The sequence below is a fragment of the Colias croceus genome, chromosome 16, assembly GCF_905220415.1.
Source record: "Colias croceus chromosome 16, ilColCroc2.1".
Lineage (NCBI taxonomy): Eukaryota > Metazoa > Arthropoda > Insecta > Lepidoptera > Pieridae > Colias > Colias croceus.
The window spans coordinates 9,631,504-9,653,018 of record NC_059552.1 but is presented as its reverse complement, the minus strand read 5'-3'; the positions used below and the strand labels follow the sequence as shown (position 1 = coordinate 9,653,018).

Below are 21,515 nucleotides of genomic sequence, written 5' to 3'. Positions count from 1 at the left end.
AGTTTAGTCATGTTGAATTCAAGAGGAGAATACCTACAGAGTACAGCTCGACAGATCAGTTTAGTCGATGCAAAAGTTGTATGTATGGGCGGGCTCGAAAGGTAAATCTTCGGAGGTATCTGATAATGATTTTCAATGACTATGGCCAAATGTTAAAGAAAAGCCCAATTAGACGATTTGGAGTCAATCTTTGACTATTTATCTAAATACTGCCTGGATTTCTATAAATCAATCCAAGGGGGCAATCCAAGACTTCATGACGATGTAGATATGGCGATGAACCGGACTTTGCACACGAAGAAGAATAGTAAATCGGATAGAATTAATATGTTTTATATAAATAATGAAAAAAAAATTGAAAGTTAGTTGTTTTATTTACGAAATTAAAAAAAAAATAAGGATCTTAGTAGCAATTAGCTACTTTGAATCGTTTTTGCGAAATGAAAATTCACTTATCATAATTGAAAATAGGTTTTATCAAAAAGGATCCTAACACACATTTAGCTGAATATTTCAAGAAATAATACTAAATTCAATAAAATTTGTTTGTAAGAATAAAATATACATTGACACACACACTTTTCCTTAAGAAGCAATTAACACAAGCAAGTCTTTATATGAACAAACACAGGTTAAACTTCAAACTTCAATAACTCAAAAGTAACATTTTGTGGGTTGGATCCTTTTTGGTTATCTACGGCCAATTTACAGCCAATATTAAAAAAAATAGCAAACATCTAATTTTACATTGTCTAAATAGACATACCTAGATACTGTTATAAACTACGATATTATTTACAATTACTATTTTATGTTTAATAGCACATAAATGATATTAGAATATACGTTTAATACATCTACGTTAATCAATCAAGCTCGAAATTACTGCGCAATGAGATTTAGGCGGATCTTAGGTGTAGTGTCGACTTTGATTTAGTTAGGACTTCAATAATTGGCATAGTAGGTACGTTGTTATAGCGCAAGTATTGATTTATTATTTGATATTACAAGTCATAGGTACAAAATCTATTTTCAATTACTTAAAAACATATCCAATGAAGGTGATTGAAGCGTATGTATCTTTATTGATTGGTTCCGATTTTAGGGAAGAGTATTCTCATTCCATCGGTGTTTTTGAAACAATTTTAGGAAAGAGTAAGTATTCCAATTCCATCGGTATTTTTGAAATATTATAACGTAATTTGCTTAACTGTTAAAATAATAACACTTTGTAGTTTTTATTTTTCATATAGTAACTACAAGCACAGATAATAAAATAATAATCTAGTATTAGAATAAATTAAATAAAGCTAAAGTTATGTTAGCATTTGAGAAATAAATGAGTTAAATTACAGTCTACAACACCAAAACGAAAAATTTATTCTTTGCATAAAAGTTAACAGCTAAAAGGTGCAAATGAACAAAAAACACGACTCACATTAATATAGATTAAATATTTTCATTAAAGAATTTAAATAAAAAAAAATTAAAACGCCGCCCTAACATAAAAATAAAAAAGTCAACGAACTAGTTATAAGTTATAACAACTATTTAAAATTATTAATTATGTAACTTTAAAACAATATTTTTTTCATATTTCCCATTAAAGTTTTACCAGTAGTCAAGTCGAGCCCTTGCTTGCTTTGCAAAAAAAAAAATAATTGGCGGTAAAACTTTAAAAAAATATTTAAGTACGCGCGAAAGCTCCTTGGTACGAGTCGTGTGGAAGTCTTTCCATTTTGTTGGTCTAAGATCGGTTATAAATATTGTAGAAATTACTTTTTAAATCTCTATTATATTAAAAAATATAGTTTCTGACACTAAGACTAATTTATTATTATGAAGGAAATCTTTTGGTTGTGTTATTTTTCGTCGCAGGCCGCAGCATTAGGTAATTCGCGAGCGGTGAAACTTTATCTTATAATTTATTACAGCTTGTTAATGTTCTACCGATTATATATTATTATTATAGTAATAACTGTTTTCATTGTCAAAGGTTACCATCATGTTGAGCCCGAAGATGCAGCGGTCGATCCGTGTCAATGATGGCCAGCTTATTGCGCTCTCTGAACGCGCGCAGTATGATCATTCGCAGGTAAGGATACAATTATTTATAGAATATTACATTTGATTTCAAATAAGCAAGGGTTTTTTGTTATTACTATTATTTATGTTAGTAAGTTGTAGTGTACTTAATTATTTATGAATTATAGGTATATAATTATTTTTCACTAATAATAATTAATTGTTAATAGAGGAATCTAATGTTAGATATTTGAATGTTTTATTATTTTAACAAAATTCGTTACTCACACTTTTAATTGAAATTTAGTTCTTTAGGAAAATAATGCCTCACCGAAGGGAATCTAAAAATATATTTTTTTACAGGCTGGCTATCTTCACAAGCGGAGTTCAGACAACACCAAATGGCAGCTTCGTTGGTTCATACTTTATCAAGTAAGTACATTATTAATTATTATCTACTATTAGGTATTTTTTAGAAAAAAAAAATATCTTTAAAGTGAAAAACAGGTTATAATTTTCATTTCGTATAAGTAGTTAACATCCAAAAACGTTTTTTTAAAGATACGAATTGTAGATATTGAAAGTCGTTTCATTAGTAACGATGGTTGGCTAATATAATATTATAATATTATAATCTATAATATAAAAATGAATCGTAAAATGTTTTGGTAAGCGCATAACTCGAGAACGGCTGAACCGATTTCAATAATTCTTTTTTTATTATATTCCTTGAAGTACGAGGATGGTTCTTATGTAGAGAAAACATAATTAAGTACCGCGGGCGAAGCCGGGGCGGACCGCTAGTAATTAATGATAATTGTTAGCCAATATTGTTAGGTAGCACATAAATTCCTTTTTACACAAGAAGTTTTGATGAAAAATTTAAAATTGGAACGTTTTAATATTTTGATGGCACAAGACCGTAATTTTGAAATTCGAACACAATGTATATGACATTTTATTTTGCGTGTTTGTTTTGTTTTAGTTCTAATGATTATCTTTTTAGCTTCTACTTATAATTTTACTATTAGAATCTACTATTCTACTACGAGTCGGAAAACAACAGCCGGCCAACTGGAGTCCTCTTGCTTGAGGGTTCATACTGCGAGAGGCTTAGCAAAGCACCTATGGAGAGAAATGCTTCGGTAAGTTTATGTTAATTAATAGGTATTAAATATGTTTTTTTAAAGTGCAAAGTCGTTTACAAGGAGGTAGAGACGAACAATGCTAATGAATATCTTTTAAACTTGATTGTAGTTAGTCAAAGAGCTTATAACATTATAATATTTAAAAGTTAGGTTTAGCTTTTATAAATATATATAAATTATATATAATTATACGTAAAAAAATAATTTATTATAGTACTCTCGAGCAGCGAACAATCCCTGTTTCATTGACATTACAGCGCCGACACAGGATTGAAAAAAAAAAAAGATTTTTATTTTCATTTCAGTAAGAAAATCGATCACAATATGCATTGAACGAATTATTTTAACTTTTGTTAATAAGATGGGAGTAGAGGATATAATATTTTATTTTTATAATAACTTGGTGTTATTTGAAATGTTTTGATAATACTGGTCTGCAAAGAAATCCTCCTTTGAATAAAAATATGATAAACATGGAGATCTCAACATGCTGAATCTAGATCTGCTTTCAGTTTTTTTGTATCACGTCAAATTTTTTTTTTTATTGCTGTTTTTAAATACCTCAAAATTCTGTATTGTTTGGTAGTCTCTCTTGCAATAATGCTATTTTATTCGGTCTTTATTATATTTTTCATCACAAAAACGACTTGAATTTATAAAACTAGAACGATATCTACTGAAGACATTATTTTTACACTAATTTGTAGGGAATTTATGGGCTTCCGTAGTTCTTATCACGACTCCGCTGCGCTCAGTTCAAAGTAAAGTTTTAAGGTGAAGGTTGATGATTTTATCCTAATAATTTGGTAAAATTTTTATATTGTACTGATATATTGATGAAAATTTGTATATAATTTCAACCATAAAGCAAAATTGAATCACGTGTTATGAATTTTTAAACGACGCAACATCGAAAGCGCTAGTCTTTAGTGTGGTCTCTAGGGACTACAAATGCGGGAGCTTAGATAAGAATTAAATTATGAAATTAAGCAGACTAAAGCTGTCAAAAGAGTATCTGGTGACCACTATGAAACATTTCACCAGAAGTTTGAGAGGAGATACGGAAAAGCTAACTGAAAATATAGTAAAATATAGATAATAAGTTGACAGCAAAGCTTGCTGATTTTACTTGATCGATTCGTCGCGAAACTCCTTATAAAATATTAAAAGAAGAGAAAACTACTAATTGAAACAATATAAATAATGTGTAATTATATTATCTTATAGTTTTTAACATTATTTGTAATATTTAAACCTAATTATCAAAATAACGATGTATTCTTAGAACAAAAAAAGGGGTTTCTTTCAAATTAAACCACAAAAAATCTAGACGTGATACAAATTTTTTAAAACTTAATTTCTGTTCAGAAGTATCACTTCTATAATAATCTTGTGCAAAAATAAGAAGGAGCGCGAAAAAAAATTTTTTTGCAGACCAGTGTAATTAGTTCATTTGCAGATTAATAATTTAATAAATACTATTAACTACCCATTAATACTAAAAAGAAAAGAAATAAAGAAAGTTTTATAGGATAGAACTTAGATTTTTAACGAATTTTAAATGCGATTTCGAATACTTTACAGCGAGCGTGGTCAAACGGAGACTCCCCATAACCACGCTTTAAAAATAAATTTTAAGGAATAACAGCTTTAAAAATAAATGTTAAGGAATAACAGCTTTAAAAATAAATTTTAAGGAATAACAGCTTTAAAAATAAATGTTAAGGAATAACAGCTTTAAAAATAAATGTTAAGGAATAACAGCTTTAAAAATAAATGTTAAGGAATAAAAGCTTTAAAAATAAATTTTAAGGAATAACAGCTTAAAAAATAAATGTTAAGGAATAACAGCTTTAAAAATAAATGTTAAGGAATAACAGCTTTAAAAATAAATTTTAAGGAATAACAGCTTTAAAAATAAATTTTAAGGAATAACAGCTTTAAAAATAAATTTTAAGGAATAACAGCTTTTAAAATATCGATACATCTACTTATACTTAAAAAAATATAACAAAGCTTTTTTTAAATGACTAAAGACTATACTCCATAGTTCTGCTTCACAATATCGTATCGTCGTGAAAGTCAGCGTCAGTACGAACTGCGAGCTGCCTCTGAAGTGGATTGCGTGCACTGGGTCGATGCTATACGGGAAGCCAGGTGAGGAATTATCTGAGTTAGTGGTTTTTTAGATCTTAAAATTTGTGAGAATGAATAAATAAATATTCAGGACAATTTTTCACACACGGCACGATCCATACTAAGCTTTCGCTTGTGTTATGGAAACCAGATGGCTGATAAACATACGTATATAATTTTAAATAATCTTTACTAATATTATAAAGCTGAAGAGTTTGTTTGTTTGTTTGTAAATGTACATGACTATAATATTATGATTATTCCTTCTATTGTTATAAACGCGAAAGTTTTTTAGAACGGATGTAGGTATATTTGTTACTTAGTCATTCACGAAAAATTTACTTTCGACTTTAAAATATAATATATTATGAGTGCATCAGAATAAAACATCATTAATAGAAAATGGAAATACTCTATTTTTCCCGCGAGTTCGTTCCTCTGGGATCCCCAGAATCTAATGCAGGCATTAGAGTCAATGTAAGCAAGATCAATAAGTACCTACATAGTCTTCAGAAAAGAGTTGATAGGAAGAAGTGGTGTAAATGTAATGACTCTATGTTAAAAATATGTAGATACTTAATGACCATTGAAAAGTGCTCCTGGAAGAAGTCTAGTTGAATAAATAAATGTTTGAGTTTGAGTTAGAGGCCAAATAGCTGCCCATCGTAGAAGCTCTAAGTTATGAATAATAAAATATATGGGTGCTGAAAGAAGTCACATATAATTATTAAAGTGAAACTTTTATTACATCGTCTCAAACTTTTTGGTCTGTGTAGCACATGTCGCGTGACGCACGATACGTACGATAATTATCGTACAAATACGATAATTTTTAGTTAAATGTCTATAGTGTGAAAAAAAGTTTCACTTTTACCGTGGTTTCATAAAACCACACAACATTTTTTATACTGTACAAGTTTTACAACGTTGATACTCACAAAACCTACAAATTCGTAGCAATTTATAAATACGTCGTAGTAGTCAATGTAGAACGTCGTAGAGGCTCTACGATGTGACGGATGAGGGAGAGTCACTATTCCACTCAAATTTGGATTTTAAAAGTACTGGTTTACGTATATTTAATAATTATTATTTAATTCGTTTTATACACGAGTAGAAACTCGTTTCTACGTAATAATAAAATCCCACCAAAAACATAAATGTAAAAATTGGAGCCGAGTTCAATCGTTGACTTAATTTGCCAAAAAAAGAAATGAGATCTAAATGTGTGCCAAGTTCTGCAGACAGTCCAGAAATTTATTTACAAAGATGTATTAAGTTCTTAGGTTGACTGAAAACTCAATTGTTTTATTTTCCCTTGGAGAACAATGTTTATCCCAAAATATAACTTTTTTAATTTGAATAATATAATTATTTTCACAAAGCAAACAACTAATGACCTATTGAACCCCATAATTTGATGAGGCTAGTTTTTAGAACCTCACAAAATATAAACAGTAGGTATGTAAAACTAGCCTCATCAAATTATGGGGTTCAATAGGTCATTAGTTGTTTGCTTTGTGAAAATAATTATATTATTCAAATTAAAAAAGTTATATTTTGGAATAAACATTGTTCTCTAAGGGAAAATAAAACAATTGAGTTTTCAGTCAACCTATTAATACATCTTTGTAAATAAATTTCTGGACTGTCTGCAGAACTTGGCACACATTTAGATCTCATTTCTTTTTTGACAAATTAAGTCAACGATTGAACTCGGCTCCAATTTTTACATGTATGTTTTTGGTGGGATATCATTACTTTTTGTACAGAAAATTACTCTGCAAATTTGATTTACTTTATAAATATAATACTTTTTATATACGATTTTTTTTATTTTTTCTTGCGGTTTCTCTGTATGGTTTGTTTAGTATTATTTTATATATTTTCTTGTATGTTATGAATGTCAGCGCACATTGCCCCGTCATTATCTGCAATTTTTTAAACTCGTTTTCTGTTTAAAAGATTACATGATATTCTAAACATCCAGCGTGAATTTGTACACACACTATTACCAAAATGCAAAGATCGTTGTAGAAGAATTGTCGCCTTACTCCATGACGTTACGGTATTGCCATGACGCGATCTTGAAATTTTACTCTAAACGCGCCTAAAGATGTTTCACTCATATTAATATTACGCAAATTAAATCATTTCGACCTTCGACGAAGCCTTCTTCCATTACACCATTTGCATGCTTGTATTGGCTAAACATGTTTGTGCTTTATTAATATAATTGTATCACCATTGAATACCATGTTTAAAGCAAAATAAAGATTTTATTTATTTATTTACACTGAAATTAAAACTAAACTAAACACTCATAAATAAAGAATAAATAAATGTGAATATGTAAAATTATATATTATTTTTAACTGTATGAGCAATAAAGGCAATATTTTTATTACAATTTTCTTTTATTTTACGTTTAATAACAGTTTTGAATAAAGAAATCATGCAATCGAAGTAATCCGCCCTAGCGATACTAGCGCGAGTGAGTGTGATGTCAGAGGCGCATCGAATCTACAGAATACAGATGTTTCGTCCTAAAATATGTAAACTTCAATAATCTATATCTCAGTCATTTATTGATGGATTTCAAAATTTTTTTCGGCCACTGATTAGTTTTGATCTATTTTTTAAGACTAGTAAGGTGAATATACTATTTTCTTTTTTTTTAAACTTTTCCATTTTTCCATACAAACAAAATTTATGTAATTGAAAAAAAAATTAAATACAAATAAATTCAGTATTTTCTGATTTTTTCCTTTGTACACTTACTATTACCTAGTTGATTACAAAATTTGAACTTTCTAGGTCATCTGGAAGTGGGTTAGGTTTTGTATATGTCTATAAGTCAGTCAGTCTTAAAAATTGCGATTTTTGGATATTAATATCTACGCAACTGTTTAATCTGTATTTATGAAATTTAAGGTTCTTGTTTATCTTGAGGTCCTCTTGATATGTACCAAATTTGGTTTATATAACTTAAATAGTTTTCGAGTTATAAGGGGGTGAAAAGTGGCTCGAAATGGTTCGTGTAAATATACACACGGCTGCTGCTCGCCAGTTCTCTTCGCTTGAACTCGGCTTGACACGCTGCCGCGTGTCTAGATAACCCTTTAAAAATGTAACCACTTCAAATCTATTTTATAATAATACAATGTAATAAGAACATTCCTTTAGAATAAATGTAATTTTAAATTTTCTACAATACTCTTTAAATATGCTATATGGGGAGCCCGTTGCCATGGTAACGCGAGATTAGGGTCACGGCCCTGACCTGGGGCAATATGGAGTTTACATAGGAACTCAAGTCAATGTTTAATATAATGTACCATTGATTTTGTGATAAATGTATTTGAGATTTCATCATAATTAATACAAAAAAATTATTAAAACGTAAAAAATCGAACGTGAGGTTTTTTCGTTACGGAATTTCTGGATTCGGTCCCCGCGCTCAAGGCCCGCGATAGAAGCTATGCAATAGCTTAAAAATAAAAAATCGTAAAATCGTTTCTGTACCTACTAGAGAAACAAGCCTGCTATTAAAAATTAAAACCGTTTACAAAAAGTAACAAAAAAAAATTAGTTACTTACGAATAAACAATTTTTAGGAAACATTTGGCCATGACCTTACATTCCCAGCCCTTTAACCATACACACATATTATATTAATTACCTACATATTAATTAACATAAGTTGTATTTACCTAGTGGCGGCCGTTGCCATGGAAACGGGGATTAGGTTTACAGGAGAACTGTGGTAATTGGAATAATTACAAGAAGTGATTGCGCATGTGGTAATAAGAAGAACAATGTAGAACGTATTAAATGGACAAACCAGTAACAGATTTATTTGGTATTTTAATAAGAAACGCATTTAAAACAGCGTGTGTGCCGTGCACACGGGTCAGAAGTGAAACTTCTTTGGCAAAATTCAATTCATTACTCTCAACGCACCTAAAGAAATTTGACTTCAAAATAAACAAAATACTAACTTCAATAATAATCATAGAATAATTATACTCCAATAAATTTATTATTGTCGCCCAGTGGTCGAAATTTCATCTCCTCGACATCGACTCTCACCTGTTGGAACAGATATTTGACAAATCTGCATTTTAATACGAAATCACACGAATGCATATCGAGATCATTCCAAAATTTACTTTATCGGTTATTGTATACTAACTAACTATATGGATAACATTTCTTCAAAATTTATGATTATTTAAATATAAATCTTTGCTCAGAAGCACTTTTGAATTCGTTATTTCGTCAAAGCATATTATAATAATAATGAAACTACCCGCTCGAATGGCCAGTTTTTTGAAAACTGAAACTGAAACGTCCAGAAACTGGTCAAAAAGTTAATTAGAGATAATAAGTTATTCATAGATAATAAGATAAAAACATATCTATACCTACAATTATGACCTCTTTGAAAAATTCTATATTTACAGCGTAAAATATATCTCCCATTATATTCAAACACTTTGTAAAATCATCTCAATACCAAAGTACCTGTTAGATAAACATCTATAGATTCAAAGGATCGGAATTAGGTCACAGCTCAATACCTCGAAGCTCCGTTACCATGGCGAAGTACAAAGGACCACCTACATGATCTCTGTAGAATTTACCAGAAATAATATGCGTAGGTATAAAAGTGTACCAGTTATAGATGATTGTCGTTTATTGCATGCTTTCATGAATCAGGGATGTATCGTACCTACATGTATTTTTTATAGACGCAGGTTAATAAATTCTATTTAACAAAAACGAAAGTTACTTAAGTACTTACCTTTTATATATAAACTAGCAGTGCTCCGCGTTTTACCCGCGTGGCTCCGCTCTTGTTGGCCGTAGCGTGATGATATATAGCCTATAGCCTCCCTCGATAAATGAGCTATCTAATGACACCGAAATAATTTTTAAAATCGGACTAGTAGTTCCTAGGAGATTAGCGCGTTCAAACAAACAAACTCTTCAGCTTTATAATATTAGGATAGATTAGACTAAATTTGTACATTTTTAATGTTCATAAGATATACATATTAATGTTATTTCTTATCTTTTTGGAAGTAACTAAGTTGACAACTTAACAACAACTTAAAACGTTTTGAAAAATTCATAATGACTGTGAGTCTACAACAGCTGAACAACAAATTGGTAAACCCAGATGTAGCCAAGTGCCAAAAGTCATTTAGCATACTTTCATTAGACTTAATTCAGACAGATTATTATTAATTCAGTTAAAATTTCATTCCTATTTGTTAATTTATGTCTATCTTCAATCTCTCCAACTACCAGTTTCAATAAGCTGCTCCTACAAAAAGAGGAGCTAGAACAAAAGCAGCTACATCTCTTACAAGTGGTGGAAAGCGAGAGGACATCACGCTGGCAGTACGCGCAGCAGTGCGAGGAGCTGTCCAATGAAGTGAAGAAACTGCGATCAGAGGTAAGTGATATAACTAGTATAGTGTTGTATTATTTGTGGTTTATATTGTGTAAGAGTCGAAGTGATTTCTGAATTAACATTTTATGATTTTTTTTGTTGCGTCAATAAAAAACCTATTTCATCAATGCGATAGCAAACAAACAAATACAAAACAAAAAATATTAACCAACAATCGGTTTAAAAAAGAAAAGATTACAAAGAAGTACACAAAAATTTTTTAACATAGGTACTCTTTATATTATGAAAACTCACCAACTCGTAATCTCAATATATTGTATCGTCATACATTATATTTCAATTTTAAACGCTTACGATTTACTCTCATATTTTTTATTACCTACCCCAAAATCTACATAAGCCACCCACAGACAACAAAACAACCTCAAATTATTTTCTATCTACTTAAACATTTACCATGACACAAAAAAAGAGTGAGTGATGTACACGCGTGAGAAGTTATACTTCTTTGGCGTATGGAAAAAATACTAGAATATTCAACTTGAACATAGTTATAAATTTTCATACCACCTAGAACTAACTTCATGCTGTTAAATTTAGGTGTCGGTGTGCGCGCGCATCGTAAAAATTCACTCTCATCATTTTTCTCCATCGCGCCAAAAGAAGTATAACTTCAAAAATTCAGTACCACACAATTCCATCATCTATTAAAATGCGAGATGTTAACATAGCTCTGCGCTTACAAGAAAGAGCACGAACCGTCGACCCGTGCGACTTCCTCTGCGAGTCTCTCGCCAACACTGTCCGATGAGATCGACCCCTCTGAGCTAAGGAAGATCAAGAAAGTCCAGGTAACTACACTTGGCAGTGTTTTAGTAGACTTGGCTGTTTTTTTATTTGACTTGGCAGTGATATAGGAGACTTGGCTGTGTTATAGACTTGGTAGTGTTTTCAAGTTTTAATATTATTCGACTTGACAGTAGTTAACTAGCCTTGAAAATATTTATTAGACTTGGCAGTGACTAGAAATAGCAGGAGTTAACTAGATTTGTTATTCTTTTACTAGATTTAGCAGTATTTCTTAGACTTGGCAGTATTTGACTGGACGTAGCAGTGTTTTATCAGACTTGGCTGTCGTTAACTAGACTTGGCTGTCTCTAACAAGACTTGGCAGACGATAGAGTTTACTAGATTTGGCATTATTTACTAGATTTCAGTATTTAATTCCTGTAGCTGATTTGATATTCTAGTTTTTATAATTTGAATAGAAATGTAGAAAAAAAAGCTCCACTTTTCGCTTCAAACTGTTTTGTTTTTCTCGGCAAATACATATTTGCTCTATGTAGAATACTTGAAAGACGATACTATAAATATTGGTTAAAAACTCAGAGATTTTATGCTCTCACATGAAGATTTTAAAAGAAAATGTTATTTCTAGCCTACTATAATTAATAATCCACAAAGATAATTTCTTCGTAGTTCTCTACTTAAATCACATTTAAATACATTATTAAATAAATGATGTCTATATTCTTAAATTTAACCTCCTTCACACTTCACTCCACCTCTATTCTAATTATTTTGTACTTATTTTTTTCAGCTTAAACCTTTTATCCATATCAATTAAGTTGAACCTAAATTGTAAACAATATCTAGTTATTTATGCAGAGTTTCTTCCGCGGCTGGTTGTGTCGCCGGCGATGGAAGCAGATCGTCGAACAGTACATCAAGAGCCCTCATGCCGAGAGCATGAGGAAGAGGAACAGGTAACATAATAAATAAATGCACTTATAAAAAACAAAATAAAAAAAAATACATTCAATAATATTCTTATGAAATTATTGACACTGATATTACAAAGAAGAAAACTTTGTTTATTTGTTTGATTGTAATGAATAGGCTCATAAACTACTGGACCGATTTTAAAAATTCTTTCACCGTTCAAAAGCTACATTATCCACGAGTAATAGGCTAGGTTTTATACAGGAAATCCCACAGAAAAGGTAATTATGCGGGTTTTTCTTTGAAAACGAGATCGAAGCCGCGGGCGGAAAGCTAGTCCTTGATAAAAATGTACAAAGTTTAAATTATGTACCTTGAAAGTGGATTAAGATCGAGTCTAAATGAGTCGGTTACATACAAACGTACAAACTTATACTTAGATCACATAAATTTTCGCAAGTTCCAATAGATAAAAGTTGTGTTCCTGACACGGGAAAATGATAAAACCCTTGAAAAAAATCAATATGATGATGATTAATATGAAATGCTTTTATTTAAAATTGTAATACGTAATCAATTATATTTTAGCCTTGTATTCAAAATGGTTGAAGCTGAAGAAGAATACTTGGAGCAAATGGAAATTTTGGTACGTATTGTTAAATGTCTCGATGGAATTAAATCAAATGATTGAATTATATAGACCATTAATTGAAATTAAATTAATCTTCTATTAAATTAATTACATTCAGGCGCAATTAACTAAAATCAATATTTGAATAAATGATTATCCGCTTTCACGATAAAGCACTTACTTGACCTATAAAATTGAGTTTAAGCACGCTTTATAGAGGGCTAGGAAGACAGAGCCACACTGTAATTGTAATGTATTAATTTTTGTATTCAATAAAGATATTTTTTTTATTTTTTTTATTATACAGTTAGGGCTGATTTTCTTTCAATCCTTGGTTAAATATCAAAAGACAGGTAATTAACACACATTTGATGTGATTGTTTAACGGCCGAAATTAATAACATTGTTGATTGATGATAATAATTCTACCTAAGATGATCAACGATTCGAGAAGAAGTCTAATTAAACAAATTAATATTTGAGTTTGAATTTTCGAATATTGTAATGCGAGATAAATCTTCGTTACAATTCTAATGGGCCTTCTTCACAATGAGCAGCGTTGGGCGAGAAGAAACTAACACGGTAGTGTAGAGGAACTAAATGTCTTTAATAGGTCATCATAGTAGATGTTTATTTGTAATCGCCGTAATGGTGGCAAACATCGACGATCATTTGTTGGGCCAACGCTCTCGATTGTGAAGAAGGATCATGACACATTAATATTCGAATACGTTTCAACCAAGGATTGAAAATAAGCCCTATAATATTTGACCAAGTATTGAAAAATCAGTACTAGAACTTGATAATACGATTACACCAGGTCACATGTTTCCTCCGGCCATTCAAAATGGCGGCGAGTTCTAAGAAGCCGCCCTGCACACATGAGGATGTGAACTCTATATTCCTGAACAGCGAGACCGTGTTATTCCTGCATCAGATATTCTTCAAGGGTTTAACTTCCAGGATGGAGTCGTGGCCTACTCTTGTTTTAGGTAATTAGCTAATATGGTAAATATCTACTGCTTATTAATATTTGCTTCTAGATAAAACCAGAAATAAAGCAAAAGTTGAGAGTTTGAAAATAGATTTCAAAATATAACCTCGCTCCATCTAAATAAACTTTGCGAAAATTGGTGATGGAAATATTTTGATTAAACTGCCACTGGATTTCTCTTCACTACTGTCTATTTGCTTCACAGATTTAACGGCATTTACCCAAACCAAAATGCATTACATAACTTTGTATATTTAAATTATTTCTGACGGAATTTGTAGATTTTGGTTACTTCTGATGATCATAAAAAGACATGTGTCACTCGGGGAGTGCCGCGGTAAAGCTATTGCATGCTATGTCTTGAAGCCACACCTCGGCCCGTCGGAGTGGGGAGCGTGAGGTTTTTTCGTTACGGAATTTCTGGATTCAGTCCCCGCGCTCAAGGCCCGCGATAGTAGCTATGAAATAGCTTAATAAATTCGCCCCTATTAATGTTTCCCCCAGGGGACTTGTTCGACATGTTACTCCCGATGCTGACGATCTACCAGGAGTACGTGCGCAACCACCACTACTCCCTGCAAGTGCTGACGGAGTGCAAGCAGGGCCAGCCCTTCACGCAGCTGCTGGCGAGGCTTGAGAGCAAGCCCGCTTGTCAGGGACGGTCCCTGGAGACATTTCTTACGTTTCCGATGCATCAGGTGAAATAATAAATTTAAAATTTCTGACCTAACATAAAATAGATGTTAGTTTTTTTTGGAGTGTAAGGCAAGCATAACTAGCTATTCTGCCAGGGACGCTCGATGAAGATGTTTCTCATCTTTCCGGCGCACCAAGTTAAATAAATTAAAGATCTTTTATGTTGCCATGCGCACCGTCTATTGTTTTATTTGTAATCGTTTTTGTGAATGACTTTGAAAATCAACCCGGTCAACTCGGGGATCTCCCCGCTGGAGAAGTTCTTCACGTTTCCTTTGCATAAACTTTTTACTGAAGCGTTAGTTTTTATGAGTACCTATCATTGTTATCACCATGGCATTAAGAACTCTTTAATAATTGCCAGCTAAATCAGTTTACTTTATTTAACTTTATCGAACTATTTGCAAGGTAGTCTTATCGTTATCTCAAATGACGTGATACTGGGTTTACTAAGTTTACCTCCCATTACCCAATACCACACTATTTCTCCATAAAGTGAATAACTTATTTTTCTATTTCTCATTTAGATCCCACGCTACATAATAACTCTCCACGAGCTATTAGCCCACACTCCACACGACCACGTGGAGAGACGCAGCTTGCAACATGCTCGTGCGCAGCTCGAAGAACTTTCAAGGCAAATGCATGATGAGGTAGGCTGTAAACGTAGAACAATTATTATTTTTCTGTTGTTAAGGTTAGGTTATTTAATTTAGCTTGATTTAAATTTAAAAATTATCCAAATCAAGATATAGAAAAAAAATGGCAATGATCTTTTAATGTTTCAAAATTTAAAATGATCTATCTCAATAAAATACGCCTTATGTTTATGAACAATACTTAAAAATGTATTTTCTTAATTCAATAGCAATATTTTATCATTCTGTAGGTGAGCGAAACCGAAAACCTTCGTAAGAACTTGGCTGTGGAACGAATGATCATAGAAGGGTGTGACATTTTACTTGATGTCAATCAAGTTTTCATACGACAAGGTGAGTGTTTATTATAATTATTTAGAAGTGTGAAGAAGTAAAGCCGCGTTGGAAATGTAGTTCTATGAGCTATTACCAATTTCTGCGAATCTTATCCCGCGTAAACTAATTATAGCTTCGTATTAGCTGTCTCTAGAAAATTATTTTAAGGGAAAAGTAAAACAAATACATAAATTAATAATTCAATGCGTTTTAATATTTTTTCCAAAACTAGGCACATTATTCCAAGTAAAATAATGCAATATTTTTGAAATGAAACTTCTTTAGGCGCGTTGAGTGTAAAATTACAAGGTCGCGTCTTGGAGTAAGGCGACGTTTTTGATATCTTTGAATCTCACTAAAGAAGTTTCACTTCTGACACGGTTTTTTTAATATAAATTATTTTCCCAACCCAGGCACATTATCCCAAGTGGTGGGCAAAGGCCGTAGAGCAACTCTCCAATCCCGTCAAGCATTTCTCTTCAGCAACCACTTGTTGCTAACAACTCGAGCTCCGGGAGGAAGGCTACATTTACCACCTTCGGGCAGATTGCCGCTACATGATGCTCTGCTCATTGAAGATCCTTCTAATCATGATGATGATGGTAATTAATTTTATTTTTTTTCAGGACTTGGTTTCATTTATACGATTGTGTCGCCACACAATAATTATTTTTTTCAGGATATGGTTATATACGATATAATTTTATTATACAATATAATACGTAATCTGGGCATCATATATTTTTAATATTAAGCTGATTAAATTATATTGTGTACATTAATAACAAAATGGAGTAGGGAATTCCAAATCAAAGTAAAATTTGTGCTTTTGATTCACTGACAATTTTTCTTTAAATAAGTAGGTCAGGTAGAATAGATGATGCGACTTATGAAAACTTATCGAATAATAAAGACGACGTTTTTCTAAGTGATCAAACCAAAATATACTTCAGGCAATTGCGATTGGCGATTGCCAAGCATGGATGTATGTTTCACTGATATTTTTCCTTCACATCAAGCCCTATGATTGAATACTGTCGGCAATGCCCAGTGCCCTCATTGATGATAAATATTATAATACCTACTAAATTTATATTTTTAGATACTGCTTCTGTATGTTCATCGCCCGGAGGAGAAAGTTATCAAGGGAAAGATTTTAAGATACTTGTAGAAGTGAAGGGGGAACAGATCTGCGCTCATTTAGGTAAAATTTTGTTAAAAATAATTCTGTATTAGCATTTTTTTTAAAGACCTAATTTGAATGAAAGAAATAAATGATTTGAATTTGTGTTTTTTTAACAAATACTTAAAATTTGAAATTTAATGTAAATGAAAGAAATATAAAAAAAGCGTGTTTGCTGAGCACACGTGTCAGAAGTGAAACTTCTTTGGTACGATTCAGCTACCAAAATCGTCGCCTTACTCCATGACGTGACGGTATTGCCATGACGGGATCTTGAAATTTTACTATCAACGCGCCTAAAGAAGTTTCACTTCAAAAAAAATGATTTGATTTTTTAATAAATAATGTGAATTTTTCCCCAGTGGCCGCAACCCTAGAAGAGAAAGCAGCTTGGACGAGCGAACTAGCCCAGTGTATGGAAAGTGCTGCTCTCACAGAACTGCTCCGAGCCTGTGGATCTTGCGGCACAGCATCCGCTAGTCTTCCCGCTTGTCGATCTGATAGAGCCTTGTTTACTGATGATGTGGATATCAGATTTAGTAGAACCCTGAACTCTTGTAAAGTTCCGCAAATAAGGTCTGCTACTCCGCAGAGGCTATTGCAGAGGTTGACTGGTATGGATGGACAGTTTTTTTTATCATATTATAATTTTTTTTGTTTGTTCGAACGCGCTAATCTCACTAACTACTGGTCCGATGAGAAAAATTATTTCGGTGTTAGATAGCCCATTTATCGAGGAAGGCTATTGGCTATACATCATCACGCTAAGACCAACAGGAGTAGAGCAATGTGGCAAAGAGCATCGCTAGTGTCTTCTATCACGATAAAACTGTAGTCTTATCATAAAATTATCTTCTTTCAGAACCCTTGTTTAACTCAAAAGTCGTATATTTTTCCAGATCTCCGTTTCTTCTCAGTGGACTTCCTGAACACATTCCTCCTCACTTACCGCGTATTTACCGATGATTTAATACCTTAATATATGAGCAACCTATTTACAATGAAACAGTTTAATTTTAATATTAATGTCTTCCACGATAAAACCGTAGTCGTATCGTAAAATTCTCTTCTTAAAAGAAACCTTATCTTAATTTTAAAGTCTCATATTCCAATTATCTTTTTTTCAGAACCCTTTTCTAACTTTAAAGTCATATTCCAGATCTCCGTTTCCTCTCAGTGGACTTCCTGAACACTTTCCTCCTGACTTACCGCGTATTCACGGACGGGGTCACAGTGCTGGAGGCTCTGAAGCAAGTGTTCTATGAACAGTCCCAACAGGACATGGACCTGCCCCCCCCACCAGATGCTACGCGGAAAACTAGCGCTGCTAGCTCTGTTTCAGGTGGTAAATTAATTTTAATAAATATCGGATGCTTTATTGAAATTTGATCAAAAACTTTACACAAAAAATCTTGAGAGGAGTCAAGGGAAAACCGGGTGGAACGAAGTTTTAAGTTAGAGAGTCTGACAGAAAAACACGCGCACGGCACTATAGCAAAATGTGTCGTAAAACTTTTCATCTTATTTTTTTCCGTCTAGCCCCCTTTCGCAGCGCGTGATGAGGAACTTCGTTGTAAAAATTCAATAAAAACTGTCAAAAATATTTTTTTTTTTAGATTTTGAAGCTCAAATTGATTGCTCAATGTTCACAAATGTTTTTATAATTTACCTTCAATGAAAACGTACTAAAAATCATATTTTTTTGTTTTTAATTTTTTTTATTGACATTTTTTGATATTTTCTGATCATTATTTAACTGTTTACAATACTGATTTAAATATTATGAATTCAGGTTACGGTTCCGAATATAGTGAGAGAGATTGGCAGTCTAGATTCTGGCGCGTTGGACGTGGGAAAAGTAAGAATTTTCTTATTTTTGTTATTGCTAAATATGTATTTAGGTTGCCAAGAATATTGACATAATTTTATATTTCAGGCGAGGAAGAAGATAAATTGTCTCCATATTTAATGGCACCGTCGCGTCGTACTTCTGCTGTTGGAAAGGTAACTTATTATATTGACATAAATAGCGATTAATGATAAAGAAGATATGATTAAATGAACTTCCAACTTTCATTAGAAAAATAAAGTAGAAAATAGCATTATTGAGTTACATATTAACGATTTGTAGTCCTAGATATAACTTCTATGGCATTGTAACATTAATTTAATTTCAATAATATTAGAGACAGCATTTGAGAATTACATTATATTTAAAATATAGCAAACCGAAGAAGACAACAGCCACCTCACGATACCAAAGATAATGGCAACTTCCTCCAGCAATGAGACACTTAAAGGCACCGTTACTACAGGTAATATCATTAAAATTAATCCCATCAAAAACATCCTGTAAAAAACCCAAGTCTCGCAGCTCAGTCTTTCTACCGTCAAAAGTTGTGAGATCCATGTAATACCAAGTCGGTTAATCTATTTAGTGTCTACTTGAAGGACCTTCTGTCTTAAGTTATTACATAAGTTATTATCATGCCAATATTAAAAATATTTAACGTTTTAAACAAATAGATCGACTTGGACATCGCTTGATTTGATTATTAGTATGTATCACACTACACAGCACGACGGGCCAGCGACCAACAGGAACGAGAGTTTCAATCGCGTGAGGCGCGAGAGACTAAAGAATCTAATATAATATTGTAATATTCATTTTGTTTTCATGCGATGTCCAAGTCGATCTATTTGTTTAAAACGTTAAATATTTTTAATATTGACATGATAATAACTTATGTAATAACTTAAGACAGAAGGTCCTTCAAGTAGACACTAAATAGATTAACCGACTTGGTATTACATGGATCTCACAACTTTTGACGGTAGAAAGACTGAGCTGCGAGACTTGGGTTTTTTACAGGATGTTTTTGATGGGATCTCACTTCTTTTTGTAGAGCCTTTCTTTTTGATACCATCTACTTCTAACGAATTTTGTTAAAGGTCTTATGATATTTTCTTATTTTTATATGTAGTCTTCCTCTTTTTCTTTTCCGGTACTACTTCTTGAGCTTCAGCCACAGTTTTACTCAAAGCCCACTCCCTGTCTCTATGGGCTTTTCTCGGAGGCTTTGATGTCTCAATTTTTGACAAGTCTGGACGGTAAATACTTCTTAATCTGTTGTATTCACAAATTGATGATTCCTGCGCTTTAATACTTCCAAAGTCGACATTAATGAGATGTAAACCGCCCAGACTTGTAACTCTCGAAAGTGCCACGTAAGCTTGACCGGATGTGAACACTGCAGAACCTATATCCATCAGCGCATTACTTAGGCTTAGGCCCTGACTTTTATGTATAGTTATAGCATAGGCTATACATATGGGAAATTGTTCGCGATGAACATAAGCTCTATTAATAATTTCAAATTTAGTTTTGACCGGACCAAGCTCGTATGCATTAGGTTCATTATTAAATGTGATATATATTCTCTTAATTATTTTTGAATTTTCAGGATCAACCTTTACTTTTCGCACTATACCGATAGATCCATTAACTAAACCGAGACTCACGTCAATGTTTCGCCTTAACATGACTTTTGCGCCTATTTTTATAATTATGTTCTTTTCTAGACCTGCAGTCATAGAAGCATCGTCTTCATATTTTTTTATACATTCACGAGCTCTTTTTGTTAGGTACCTGGGACAATCAATGCTATCTATAGCTATAAGATTTATTTCAGGATGTGGGAGAGATCTTAGCATTGCAGTATTTAATTGTTGACACATATTTTTTGTAGGCAATAAGCAAACGGTATCATCAGGAAGTTTCGAGAGGTGTTTAATTATTTCAGTTAATCTGTTTTCATTTGAATCGGACTTGAGAGTTAATAATCTAGTCGAGAGTAACTCGCGGTCTTTTTTTGTAGTCACACCTAATCTAATTCTATTTAGCACTACACGTATACACTTTGAACTCGTCCCAATGCGCTACCACATACTCCACTATAGCAAGTCTAATCTCATACGACGACTCAGTATTCCCATACATAGAGAATGACAAAGAATGTAATAGACACGAACCATCACCAGGTATACGGACAATCCGGTGTGGGCATGGATGGTCATTCACATACAGTATTTCCGAATCCATTGCGACTACTAGTACTGGTAGATATGCAAGATGTAAGAATACAATTAATACTTAAACGTAACTTTGGTCTCGTTATTTCGACCGACACTATTAAGTAATTATATTTGAAGACTAAGGTATTTATGTAAGTTCCTTAAAATTAACCAAACAACATCCCAATCGTAAGCAAATAATATCAGTAAACTAATGAGCAAGCCTTTTAGTCGTAAATGTAATTTATCAATCGAAATTATAAATGAAAATCGCAAACTTATAGGTTAGGTTTCGAGGCACATCCGAACAGCATGAGGGCGCTCGCACGTATGCGTGCGGCTGCCGCTCGCTCGAAGGCATTCACATTTCATTGTTCTGTCATTTTGGCGTATATTTTGCTTGTCAGTCATAGAGTAAAATAGAGGCCAGTCTGTCTGTAAGGAGGCTAGTCGCGCCAACAATTTATATACTTATAACAGATTTAAATTATAATATATTGTTTTATTAGA

At 32.5% G+C, this 21,515-nt stretch overlaps 1 protein-coding gene across 1 annotated transcript in view; it reads left to right on the top strand.

Moving 5' to 3' along the window:
- Nucleotides 1–21,515, top strand: part of LOC123698741 (ras-specific guanine nucleotide-releasing factor 1-like) — a 32,880-nt gene that overhangs the window by 849 nt on the left and 10,516 nt on the right. The window contains exons 2-20 of the mRNA XM_045645490.1: nucleotides 1,997–2,095; nucleotides 2,389–2,457; nucleotides 3,057–3,170; nucleotides 5,224–5,330; nucleotides 10,626–10,773; nucleotides 11,463–11,582; nucleotides 12,400–12,497; nucleotides 13,042–13,099; nucleotides 13,905–14,076; nucleotides 14,583–14,776; nucleotides 15,302–15,427; nucleotides 15,664–15,766; nucleotides 16,162–16,350; nucleotides 16,851–16,952; nucleotides 17,294–17,545; nucleotides 18,091–18,273; nucleotides 18,724–18,789; nucleotides 18,868–18,935; nucleotides 19,156–19,231. Of these exons, the coding sequence (XP_045501446.1) occupies nucleotides 2,006–2,095; nucleotides 2,389–2,457; nucleotides 3,057–3,170; nucleotides 5,224–5,330; nucleotides 10,626–10,773; nucleotides 11,463–11,582; nucleotides 12,400–12,497; nucleotides 13,042–13,099; nucleotides 13,905–14,076; nucleotides 14,583–14,776; nucleotides 15,302–15,427; nucleotides 15,664–15,766; nucleotides 16,162–16,350; nucleotides 16,851–16,952; nucleotides 17,294–17,545; nucleotides 18,091–18,273; nucleotides 18,724–18,789; nucleotides 18,868–18,935; nucleotides 19,156–19,231 (2,335 nt within the window). The 5' untranslated portion in view covers nucleotides 1,997–2,005. The remainder of the gene's footprint in view (nucleotides 1–1,996; nucleotides 2,096–2,388; nucleotides 2,458–3,056; nucleotides 3,171–5,223; nucleotides 5,331–10,625; nucleotides 10,774–11,462; nucleotides 11,583–12,399; nucleotides 12,498–13,041; nucleotides 13,100–13,904; nucleotides 14,077–14,582; nucleotides 14,777–15,301; nucleotides 15,428–15,663; nucleotides 15,767–16,161; nucleotides 16,351–16,850; nucleotides 16,953–17,293; nucleotides 17,546–18,090; nucleotides 18,274–18,723; nucleotides 18,790–18,867; nucleotides 18,936–19,155; nucleotides 19,232–21,515) is intronic.